This window comes from Hyposmocoma kahamanoa, unplaced genomic scaffold (genome assembly GCF_003589595.1).
Source record: "Hyposmocoma kahamanoa isolate Upper Pololo Valley unplaced genomic scaffold, ASM358959v1 102, whole genome shotgun sequence".
Lineage (NCBI taxonomy): Eukaryota > Metazoa > Arthropoda > Insecta > Lepidoptera > Cosmopterigidae > Hyposmocoma > Hyposmocoma kahamanoa.
Genome location: NW_020653337.1, coordinates 11271893 through 11285374, shown reverse-complemented (window position 1 = coordinate 11285374; position 13482 = coordinate 11271893). Strand labels below are relative to the sequence as shown.

At 42.9% G+C, this 13482-nt stretch overlaps 1 protein-coding gene across 1 annotated transcript in view; it reads left to right on the top strand.

Annotated features, from left to right (window-relative positions):
* LOC113232394 (fibronectin type-III domain-containing protein 3a) overlaps positions 1–13482 on the top strand; it is a 53846-nt gene that overhangs the window by 35852 nt on the left and 4512 nt on the right. The window contains exons 4-7 of the mRNA XM_026467099.1: positions 9052–9250; positions 11410–11603; positions 11701–11861; positions 11930–13481. Coding sequence (XP_026322884.1) covers positions 9052–9250; positions 11410–11603; positions 11701–11861; positions 11930–13481 — 2106 coding nt within the window. The remainder of the gene's footprint in view (positions 1–9051; positions 9251–11409; positions 11604–11700; positions 11862–11929; position 13482) is intronic.

The following is a 13482-nucleotide window of genomic DNA, read 5'->3' as shown; positions in this document are numbered from 1 at the left end:
TATCCAAGGCATCGAGTAGGTACTTGGCGGAGCCGTCCCACAAGTGCGAACAATACTCAACGCAAGACCGGACCTGTGTTTTGTACAGCAGGCATAACTGGTCCGGCGTGAAAAAACATCGCACCTTATTCAGGACTCCGAGTTTCCGTGAGGCTGTTTTGATCACAGATTCGATGTAGCTCCTTGGATTCAAATCACAGCAGATTTCTATACCGAGCAAGGTAAAACTGCTCTGAGGTAAATGTGCTGTGCTCATGAGAGAAGGCATGGGAAGGAACGGCGACAATTTTGTTGTTAACGCGCAAACCTGTGTTTTCTTGGCGTTGAACTCAACAAGATTTCTAGATCCCCATGCAGAGATGAGGTCCAATATCCTATTGAGCTCAACGACAAGATCAGGTCGCTCTCTGTCAGTATCGGCGCGCCCAGCTGCGGGGAATCCGTGATATCCCCCATGAACAGTGCTATCATCTGCATAACAATGAATATTCCCAAGTGGAAGCATATCATTGATATGCAGAAGGAAAAGCGTGGGAGATAGAACGGATCCCTGCGGTACGCCGGTTCACATTCACGAACCTCGAAATGCTGCCGTCAGAAACGACGCGAATTCTCCGCTTACGAAGGAAATCGGCAATCCAGCTGCATAACTGGGCTGGCAAAATGTACGCCGGGAGCTTGGAGAGAAGAGCTTTGTGCCAGACCCGATCGAACGCTTTGGCTATATCGAGGCTAACAGCCAACGACTCTCCACGTTTGTCTATAGCCTCACCCCAAATATGCGATAAGTACGCTAGAAGGTCACCCGTTGATCGTTTCGGACGAAACCCATACTGCCGATCATTAATTATGGAGTGATCTTCTAGGTATTGGGTCAGTTGTTTGTTAAGGATCCGCTCTAAAACCTTGCATCTTATGGAAGTAATGGCTATGGGACGGTAATTATGAGGGTCTGATCGGTCGCCTTTTTTGGGAACTGGTTGCACATTAGCCTCTCTCCAAGAGTCCGGCACACGACCTGAAGAGATTGACAGACGATACAGTCGCGTTAGCACGGGGTCAACTCAGCTGCGCATTTCCTTAGTACAATCGCTGGGATACCATCAGGACCACTAGCTTTCCGGACGTCGAGAGACTGCAGCTGCGTACGCACATCGCATTGTCTGATACGAATATCAGACGTCGTGAAGCCACAGTGAGGTAGATTTGGTGGCTGTGCGTTACAGTCGAGACAGGAGTTAGCTGCAAACAGATTTCTCAAGAGGTCGGCTTTATCTTGCGGTTTGTGGGCTATATTGCCGTCAGAATATCTCAGCGGGGGCAGCGAGGGCTGGCAGAAGTTCGACGCAACGGCTCTGGCCAGACGCCAGTAGCTACGACTACCAGTGGGATGCGTCAGGAGTTCTTGGCCAACTCGTGGATAGCGCTGAGCATCCGCTCTGATGTACGCTCTTTTGCAAGACCTGGTGGCATTATTGTAGGCTGTTTTAAGTGAGTTCGTATTGGGATCGTCTGAAGCTAGACCCCTGATCCAAGCGCGGTATGCAGTCTGTTTGTTCTCAACAGCCACAGCATCGCGGTTGAACCAGCGGTTGCGCCTCCCTCCACTGACGAGATCCGAATGCGGGATGTAGTATTCCATCCCGATTAAGATCTCATCAGTAACGGCAGTCGCGCTAGCTGTTGGATCCACCTCACTAAAACAGCGCTGCCGCCAAGGAACGGATGCAAAATAGTCCCGCATACCGTCCCAATCTGCCGACGCATAATGCAAAATGCGGCGTTTAGCCACAGTAGGTGGTGGTGGCAGTAACGTTGCCACTTTAGTGGATATCAAGCAGTGATCCGAAGTGCCCAGAGGGATAATTAATAATAAGGGAGGGAGGAATAATTGACTAAAACATTTGGCCAAACATTGGTTTTGACATTTGATGTACTTCCCTTTGACAACCGGTAACGGTTATTAAAGGGTTCTCTAAAAATGCCAAAATGAGGACAGTTGGCATTTAAGATGACGATACGTATTTTCGATTCCCGTGTTTGACATAAATCAATGTAGCACTATCTCTTTTGGCTTACGATGGCACGCAGTAGTCAAACAAAGACAATAAAATGTTTATGTTTTCAATGTCTAAACGCATCATATACATATAACGTCTGATTTATATATATCAATATAACATAACCTTTGGTTTCCATATGGTTTCCATAGTCTAAGGTTTTTGTATCAGAATTTTGGTTGACATTTGTCATGCGTGACTTGTGTCGTTGTTTGATGTAGTAGATTTGATACGATAGCCATAATTTTTGTATTACTGTTACAAAACTGGCACTAGCCTAAGTTTAACATCCGCTATTAAGGAAAATAATAATAATTTCATCACTTATCCGTGTTTGATTCCGTGAAATTTCCGATTTCGCTGAATTACATTATCGTCATTTTCTCGCATCATACTTGCCTCCTTACGACTCTGTGCTCAATGTTGCCAACTAGACTAAAGCAAATGTCGCTAGACAGAAGGCTTAAACGTCGCTAGTTGTTGTTAAAACTATATTTCCACTTCATATGAAAATACTACTCTTATGGTGCTCATCATAAAGTTCATTTCATCGGAAAGAACTTTATGGTCATGATACAGCTAAAAGACTAGGCCAAATCTTTTACAACTTAACTTAACTTTTCGTTATAGTGCCCCTCTCTATCAACCTCTTGATTATACGGGAAGTTGTAGTGATATAACCTGTGCGACCAAACCCGCGCAGGGACCTTAAAAGTTCTGGTCCTGAATCCAAGTCAGCCCTTGGACAGGGTTGTCAGACAGTTGTCAAGGTCTCATTTCAGCGGCATCATTTCACGATGCGACGTCATATCGTGGAAATCTACGACGAGCTACGTAAAAATCCACGACACGATATCGCAACGTGTCACGACACACGGTACGACGTCGTATCGTTGAAACTCACGGTGCGCTCCCCAGTGCCGCATTCATTTGTTATTCAATATTCAAAGATGACAGACGACATTGAGGTTGATTATTTAATAACCCTAGTCGAAGAGCATCTTGTACTATAGGGCAAAACATTAGAAAAATACAAAGTCATAGATTATAACGCAACTTTTACTGTCGAAACTGACGCTTCAGAACATGCAATTGGGGCTATTTTATCACAAAATAATCGTCCTTTTGCTTATTTTTCTCGTTTTCTCTCTCAAACTGAAAAGCGTCATTCTTCAATTGAGAAGGAAGCTTGTGCCGTGGTAGAAGCCCTTCGAAAGTGGTGCTATTTTCTATTAGGGAAACATTTTATATTAATTACTTAGCAGCAGCAGTCTGTAGCTTCGTGTTTTCTCACCATTCAAACAAAATAAAAAATGAAAAAAATTAGAGGCGGAAACTTGAGTTATATTGTTGTAAATGCGATGTTGTATACAGACCGGGAAAAGATAATGTAGCAGCCATGCTCTTTCCCGAATAAATACTAATACCTTATATGATTTGCATAATGCTCTCGGACACCCGGGGGTAACACGACTGACAGACTGGGTTAGAAGCAAGAATTTACCTTATTCTGTAATGATATAAGATCTGTAATTTCATCTTGTAAAATATGCGCAGAAATTAAACCGAGATTCTTTAAAGGTCAAGGAAACCTTATCAAAGCATCTGCACCGTTTGAACGACTAAGCATCGATTTTAAGGGGCTAATTCCCTGTAACACAAAAATAAATATATTCCGACAATAATTGACGAATATCCTCGATTCCCATTCGCTTATCCTTGGCAGACGTTTCTGTAAAGACTGTAATCAAATGCTTAAAGGATATTTTCTTCATGTTTGGAACTCCACTTTATGTTCACTCTGACAGAGGATCAGCATTCATGTCAGAACGTCTTCAAAAATTTTTGTTATCTCTGGGTATAGCATCAAGCCGAACTATTCCATATAACCCACAAGGCAATGGACAAGTAGAGCGACTGAATGGGACATTATGGAGGACGATACAGTTGTTTATAAAATCGACATATTTGGAAGCAACATATTGAGAAGTCTTACAGGAGGCTTTACATTCCATTCGTTCGTTGTTGTGCACGGCAACGAACTGCACTATCTAATATGTCTATTTCAGCACCCACGTCGATCAATGAATGGTCAAAGTATTTGGTCTACGTAGACTGAGGCAAACTGTATCTCGCGACGCTGCAATGATGGCCTACCATGGGTACGTCTCCGCTGTATTAAGCTACGGACTTATACTATGGGGAAACTCAGTAGACGTAAATAGAGCATTTGTGGTCCAAAAAAAGTGTGTTCGCGCTATTTGTGGAGCTAAAAAAGACCTAACCTAACCTAACCTAAAAAACACCTGCAAGCCACTTTTTAAAAAGCTAAATGTCCTGTCTCTTGCCTGCATGTACATTAGAGATATCTGCTCGCTTGTAGATAACCGCCCACACCACTTTAAAAAACGCGCTGAAGTATTACAGCGACGATTGAGAACTAAAAGAATGAAACTCATCATTTTCTTCCTCGTCGTCATAATATTCCCTCCGGTAAGGGAGCCAAATGCCTATTATAGACGGTAGATTCTCTACCGTCTGCATGCTTCACGAAAGAATACAAAGGATTGGCCTGGAGAAGTTCCACCTTTTCTACCAGAGGATCATATTTTGAGTTACGAACATTTTTCGTCATTAAGGGTCGTATTCCAGAACTCTACTCAATGCTCAAGTCAGGATTTGAGTATGGTTTAAAGCACTCGAAATCATACTCAAGTCCCTGCCATTAGGGTCGTATTTCCAGTGCTTGTGTTTCCAGTGCAATCCTGACTTGAGCATTGATTAGAGTTCTAGAATACGACCCTAAGACTGCTCCTGGATGTGCTAGCCACGTCGGCATGGATTGAGTCAAAGTCAAAGTTTTTCAAGATCTTATAAAAACGTAATAGTAACAGTATTCAACCTGCATTCAGGTATGCAAATTATTTAAAATAAAATTAATTTACATAATATGTCATAAAGTAAAATTGAAAATTAATCAGTCCTAAATTCTAAATATTCTATCCGGACTAGCACAGGAGATATCAGTTGCAGTATCCGGACATAGTTTACAACCTAAAGACTAATGCCCACTTCTTTTACTTTCGGGTCACACCTATTCTCTTTTTCCCAGGCCCTCACTCTTTGGCAATTGGTAACTTTAGCCACGACCCAGAGAGTGGGGACAACGTGTTTCAAATCAGTGTATTGTATCACCATAGTAATCTTTTATATTATAAATATCTTTCTAAAGAGAATAAAATATAAAAATTAAAAAAACCTACACCAATACAATCCTACCATTGAGTAGAAACTATATGAGATAAGATGAAATTATATTAAATGTTAATAGACGAAAATTTATTGAAAAGGCACCAAAAAAGTCGCTTTTTCTTATCGCTAAATGGAAACAAATTATCGCTTTTGTAGTCAAAATGTCGCTTAATCTAGCGACAAAGTCACTAAATTGGCAATACTGTTTGTGCTGCATTGTTGGGGTGTTACCTACTTGCTGTAATTTTGACATAGTATAGCGATCAATTAGCGTTTTCTAATTATTTACTTCTCATTGCCAGTTACTACCGTTTAATAGCGATAATTAAAGTTTTATGTCAATCACCGCAATACTATTGAGAAACCTAGGTGGACGATGGTTGATTTACACTGATACATTAAATGACTCCAGTGTTATTGGCACGCTAGCGCAGGTAAACCATTGGTATTGTGTAAACATTTTTTCATGCCAGTCCAACATTGGTTTGCGAGGGTAGAGGTAATGAAGCGATACTGCCTAGTTGCCGTGCCAGTGATCTCCCACGTTTTTCTGTCCCGTGCCAGCGCCTCTAGAGAGTATAAACATTTCGATCCAGTCGTTGAAGCTACATACACACAGTCGCCCACATGTGTTTGTTTGATAATTTTTGAAAAGGATGTTGGAAAAATGGAACGATGATGAAACTTTAATATTGGTTCAACTTTAGATATAGCAGGGGTGTTTGATAATTATTTCTGTACTTTCAGTGAAAAGCGCGTTAATTTGACTACTGATATCAATATTAGTTTTTTTAACATTTGTCATACTTGTGAAATAATGATATTTCTGTATAATTATCACTGCTCTAACCGCTTTGGAATTGAAAATAATTTTTGTGTAGTGATTGTTTTCGAAAAAAACTGATATGAATTTACTTACTCATAATTTCAATTTCGTACGCCACCCTTAAATCCTGGATGTAAAGAATTACGACTTCGTCAATGTACAACTTCAATTATTTAAAAAGCTTCCATTCATATACGCTTGTGACTATTGATTGTATTCTAGTTATATTATTACACACAACCGAATTAAAATACTTCACTAGTGATTAAAGCTACGTGCTTTATTAACATTGCAAAGGTAGACCGCAATGATACTACTGGAAGGTGTTTGTAATAACTTTTTTTTTGTTTTCTTGTGATTTGTAGTACCTATTCTTAAAAGATACAAATTAAATCTATTTAAATTTATTAAAATATCCACCAAGTTTCTTGTTATCCATTTTTCTTAAAATACGACTCTGTGGCTTAAAACATTTTTCACTGAGGTTACAGATTTTTACTGAACATTTATAACAGGTGTGTACGTCAGCTCTGCAACGTATTTACAGCGGACTAGGTGTCCAACTTAGAATAATAACACATAGAATGATAGTTTCATATCAAACGAACTGTCCCAAGTGAGGCAAAAATCAAATTCATGTAGGCTAGTTTTAGTACTAGGTTAATTTTCGGTTTTAGTGAATATTTATGTAAAAATACAAGTTGAAACGCGTTACTTCCTTGTGGAATCTGATGTAGATCTTTACGGATCAAAATTATGGGTTTCGTCACAACTTATAGAACACTGAAATCGAAATAAATTTATTTAGATTTAAATAAATTTGTTTAGATTTCTGTGCTATAGAATAATATTTTTTTATTGTAGTTTCATGCATATCGGTTGACGAACGGCCGAATAATTCCGTTTGTAGTTTCTACAATTGGATGGATCCCACGAAAGATTCGCTCGCTATGCTTTCATATATATTATGTTAGCAACCACGTAATAGAATTTCTAAATATAATATTGACCTGTGGTGCCCCACTGTTGAGCAAAGGTCTCCCCTAAATCCTCTACTGCTCTGTCTGAGGTGAGTTTCACCACTCCTTCTCAAACCCCTATTGACATAATGTTTAATTAATTCTTTAAATTTTGTTGCCGTATAATTAAATTCCGTCTACTACGACACCGTCTTTAATGAAACCACAACTAACTGGGCTAATGTAAATGGCACAATCCAGTGCCAGCACTGGTACGCCAATGGCGGTGGCACCAGTTACTGCATCAATGTAAATCAGGCATAGTGTTAGTTTAATCGGAGGAAATGAATAGGTACCTATGTGTTCACCTGCTGTGCAAACAATTTCCGTTGATTTATCGATTGTTTCGCTTGTAAATTTTAAACGCATACAGAGACGTTTCGCTTTTGAATTCGAACACATGTACCATAATGAATTATACGACCATTTTAAGTGAGTAGTAGAGTGTGTGGAGTGTATGGTTAATCGGTGTTTATCGGATCGTAGCCGTGTTATTTGCCCGTGTGACGGTGAGCGAGCGTTATCACTGCTGCCGCGCGAGTTGGCGGTAGGTACGTGGCACCAAAGAGTACATTATATCGTGGCACTGACGTGCTCAGTCGCGAGTTTTGCTTTTCCATATGTCGTAAATCAATCTAAGTTACAATGAGTGATTCTGACCCAACAAGAGATAAGCCAGGTCATAATGAATCTAAAAAGGTCAGTAGTTAATTTGAAATTTTTGTATAGTATTGTTGAGATAACATTAAATAGTGGTACTTGCATACGGTGATGGTGGACTTTGTTGATGCCCTAATCCATTACAAATTGTTGCATACAATTGCAGGGAGGTCAGGTGTATGCATTATGTCACACAACGGTGTAGTTATTCGCAACTTTTGCTATTATTATTTTTTTTTAAATCTAGGTTTCCATATTGCAATAGTAGGTATTTAAATAACCACCGAGAATTTTACCAAGTATATGATAATTGATAATGATAACACTGATATCAAGGGATCCTTATTAATATCACTTATTTGTGATATTGTTTTAGTAAGACAGTAAATGTATGTCAACTGTATCACTTTTCAGTACAGTAGAAATAAAAAACAGCTTTTCTGGAGCTATAATACATATATTTATATTTTCAAACAAATCTCCACTGACTGAGATGGTATTGGTCATCAAACATTTGCCTAATATTAATGTAAACTGCCCTATTCTGAACTATAGTGCACAGTGCAAGTAAAAGAAAAATTGATTCTACCTTATTTTAGTTTACCAAAAACAGTCCAATTTATCTAACATTTATGTCTGATTTGAAATGTCAATTTGGGTGAAATCAGGCTGTGGATGATGTCTGATTTATAACATATTTTAAGGATATGCATTTTAGTTCTACTACTAAATCAAATATATTTTTTGAAATGATAGGAAATTAAAGCATATTAATGAGTAGCACTGCAGTATACTCTGCTGTAGATTTTTCATCAGAGTAAATACCTACTGGATTCCAAGTTGGTAGTGTAGAGAAATCAAATCCCTGGTTAAAATTAGGACGTATTTTAATTCATTCATTTTCAATTGGCTTTCGTAGCATCCTGGGTAGAAAATAGATTTCTTTTGTAAGGACCTATGGTTTGTATTACTGAATCGAATGTGTTAGTTTACCAAAGACATGTTCACAGATATGTTCGTTGACTCTTTGTATTGCAGAATTGCTTTGTTTCATCTGTATACAATGTGAGAGACCACTGGCAGTAAAACTAAAAACTCCTGCACCACACTATAAAAATAGTTTCATTTCCCATGTATAGCAATCATGAAAACCTGAGAACCCAACATTTTAATACAGTGCTTAAATTTTACACAATGTAGTTTCCTCATTAAATAGGATTTCTATTGCTTCAAGGGCCCAGCAAATGGCGCAGGGGGACCACAGCACTACTATGGCCCTGGTTACCCAAGTCACTTCCACCACGTGCCACCACATCATATGCAACATTCTCCGCCTCCACCTGTCTACCAGAAAGATGAGCGCACACAGCGGCAGTATTCCAAGCTGAAGCAAAAGCTGGAGCGGAAACAAACCAATAGGAATAATGGAATTGGTTAGTGAAGCTTGACATTAAAATTCTACTATTAAAGATGCTGTGATTCCAAACCTTAATAAAAATTATTTTAACAGATCTAAACATCTTGTTATTCCTTGCCACTGACAGATACCGTAATAGATAGCATGGACAATTTCCAGGGATTATGACTATGGTCAATAGTTTCATTTCAGTTCGATGATAATTCATTTCACTAGTAAGTAACAGTTCCATGATGCGTGTTATTAAAACACTGAAGGGTTGTGTTATTTATGTTACACACTTTAGAATAAAGTGGAATGTGGTTATAAAAAATCAAAATCAAATGAAACAATCAATCTGCCTAAGTTAATCATTCTGGAAATTTATCAAACTCATGTTTTAGCTGCTGTTTCTGGATGGTTTGGAATTATTGCAGCGTGCCTTTTATCTTTTATCATGTCATATTTCTACATTTATGCAGATTATCTGCGGATGCGGATGCTGATATTCGCAACAATCCTGATGCGGATTAAGCACTGTCTACTATTGTGTCAGACTTTGATTATAGGCTCTATGTATGAAGTGAGACTGTTGAAGTTACTGGTGGAACTGTTATCCCATATTGCAGTGTGTTGTTTTACATTCTCTATAAATTCTTCAATTTGATTTCCATCCATTGTGGTTAATTTGAAAAATTTATATGTACACCTGACTAACCGTGACTGCAACCGAGTGTGACTGCACTACAATTTCTAGAAGCGCGGCCGCTGCGCGGCTGCAGCGCTTCAAGGAATTGTATGAAAATTGATAGTCGCGCGGACGCACAGTGGGCCTAAATTGATAATTCTTGGGCCCACTGTGGGCCGCCGCGTGGCTGCAGCGCTGCTGCAGCTAATTGGACTAATTTGCTAACAGCGGCTAATTTGAACGCTCCCTTAGACCTATTTGCCTAACTTTATTCTTGCTGAAGGCATTGGAGAAGATACTAGATGCACTACCATCTAGTATCTTCTGTTCTTGGGAGATCCAAATTAGGAAAATGATATAGTTATTTACGTCCTTGGCCTTGTCTCTGAGATGTAATTGGTGGTAATCACAATAGATCAAAAACGTGTAGCAAAGGTGTTAGTACAAGTGCTAACATCATCAAATAATTATTAACAGATAATTAATTCACCTTAACAATAATAAAGACAAAAGAAAGCCAACACGCTGCCTGCTTCGCCTTGAGCCACTTACGATGTGTACGTCTGGCGCACCTTGACAATAATTTTACTTTATTTGATTGGTCCATCGCATGGGTGACCAGTCTTATGCCCTTTACTCTGTCTCGCACGACAAGACGCTCTATGAAGTTAAAATTCCGTCTTGAGACGTGATTGAAGAATGCCAGGATGTGAGTTTGTACAACAGTAGAAAGACACTGTTTGATATCGAGTTATTGGAGTAAATGTCCGCGATATCCCAGAATCCTTCTCTAGTATCTCATTTCCTGAACGTTTATCTTCTTAAATTCATGGAGCGTCGATGTGTCTACAGCATATAGAACTATGGGGACCACTAGTGTTCGGACCAGACCGACTATATTTCTTGAATCACCAAGGGAAGCAAAAGCAGTCGGGTCCGAACATCAGTTCATATTATTCTATATTTTCTTCAGCTTATCCATCCATAAGATATAATACCACAAATAAAAGAACCTTTCTTAGGCAACCAACAGTACACAGTAACAAGGTTAATTTTGTTATGATTATGAATACATCGAGATCGAACACACAGAAAAATTTTCGTCAAACAGGTGGGCTTTGAACCCACGACCATGCGGCACAGTAGCATTGCTCTAACCAGCTGAGCCACGTGTCTAGTTACCGAAATTCTCTTATGTATTTTTGTCATAGATCTTTGTACTGACTTTCGGCATTCGTCGCCGCTAGTGATATCTAGCGAGAGATTTTTTGAATAGCCTTCTCACCGCAGCCAATACCTTCACAACTGACGCAAATGCCGCTTTTCGATCAAAATTTATTTTATTGAGGTTAATTTCACTAGGAATCGTTGAAAATAAACAATAAAATACAATTACAGTTGAGTTACATAGTATTATGATCTTGTTTAACAATGCACAAAATATAGGTTACATTTTGATTAAGTACCGACTGAATGTGTGAAATTGAATACATTTTTATATTTTACAGAAGCGAATTCAGGCGCTAGTACGCCGTCGTTGTCGCCTCGCAAAGAGCTGAACGGACGCGGCGGCGGCAGTGGCGGGGCGTCGTCAGGCGCCTGGTCCGAGGGCGAAGGCTCCTCGGCCGGTGCCTCCGTTCAGGGCGACGACGACAACACGCAAGCCGTGCTTGACCAGCTCGCCAACACCCGCACACCGCAGGTGCTTATTTTTTTACGTAGGAAAAATATATGACAGTAATAAGTACCTATACGCTTGCGTAACGGAGAGAGATGTAATGTTGTTTTTTTTATTCCAGGTTAGCGACATCACACCGACGAGTGCTCTAGTACAATGGAACGCTCCAATACCAGAGGGCATTACTCTTCCCAACGTCGAACTTACGTACGATTTACTGCTAGGCGACCGAGGACGTGGCGGATACAAAGCCATCTACAGCGGGCACTCGCTGTCATGCCGGTAAATACTTTTCTACGATTAAACCATTTCATTGTGAGATATATTCTGTTAATACGAATTCTTTGCAGGGTGCGCGACTTGAGGCCCGGGTGCGAGTATTCAGTGTGTCTGCGTATTCGCGCCGGGGAACTATCAAGCGAGCCCAGCGTGGCAGCGACCTTTTGCGCCCCCGCCGCGCCGCCCGAACGGCTGCCGATGCCGCGCGTGACAGTGCGCTCGCGCACTACGGTGCTGCTGCGCTGGCAGAACGCCTCCGACAACGGCGCGCCCATCACACACTACTTGCTGGAGATGGACTCTGGCGACGGCTTTCAGGAGCTCATACGTCCCCGCACCCGTCAACACACCGTCAATAATCTCCGCCCGCAGACGCGATATCGGTTCCGGGTCGCCGCGGTGAACGAATGCGGCTGCGGCGAATGGAGCGACGAGACCGTCGTGTGGACGGCAGGCTCCCCGCCGCCCGCACCCGCGCCGCCTACGCTTCAGCGCGCTACCGCGGATGCGCTGGCGCTCGCCTGGGAGCGCCGCGGTGATGAGGAGTTCACGCTGCAGATGGACGACGCAGCACGCGGCCACGGCTTCCTACCGGTCTACTCTGGGCCTGAGCACACCTATGTTCAGACAGGTTTGCATCGAGCGACCGATTACCGATTCCGGCTGCGTTGCGAAACCAACGATAGCCAGGGGCCGTGGTCCACTGAAGTCACGTACCGCACTCTCCCTGAGCGCCCTGGAGCTCCAGGGAGACCGACGCCGCGCGGGAAGATTCACTCTCGCGCTTTCCGTTTGCGATGGGAACCGCCTGCTGACGACGGTGGAGCCGTTATCGAATCTTACACTCTAGAACTCGACGGAGGCGAAGGATTCTTGTGCGCCTATCAAGGAATCGAGAGAGAGGCGCACTGTGATCGGCTGCAACCCGGTACGCCGTACCGCGCGCGGGTGCGTTGCACCAATGAGGCCGGCGACAGCGAGTGGTCTGCGGCCGAGACCGTCACCACGGAAGCCACCAGCCCCGGCCCCTGTGGAGTGCCCGAACCCGCAGCCGAGCCGCGAGCTACTCTCGTGGGCGTGCGATGGCGCGCGCCCGACTGTACAGGCGGCGTGCCGCTCACCGAGTACCGCGTCGAGCTGGCCGAAGCCGACGGCACCGTTCGGTTGGCCTACGCCGGCCCCGACCGCGAATGCGTCGTCCGCGACCTGTCGCCGGGCTGCAGCTATCGCCTGTGGGTGATCGCCGTGAACCGCGTGAGCTCCGGACCGCCGTCGCAGCCGTACGCCTTCACTACCGCCGCGGCACCGCCCGAGGCTCCCGACGCTCCCGCAGCTGTAGTCGAAAGCCCGCGGTCCGCTCGCCTCGAGTGGAGCGCTCCGCACGACAACGGTGCGCCGATCCTCGATTACAGGCTCGAGATGAGCGCGACTAACGTCGACGACGCTTTCGCGGAAGTGTATCGGGGCACGGAAACGAGCTGCGTGGTGGACAAACTGACCCCGTTTACGCCGTACTTCTTCCGAGTGTGCGCGACCAACGCGGCAGGGCGCGGCGCGTGGTCGGGCGTGCGCGACGTGCTGACGCCGCGCGCGCCGCCCGCCGCGCCGGGCGGGCTGCGCCACG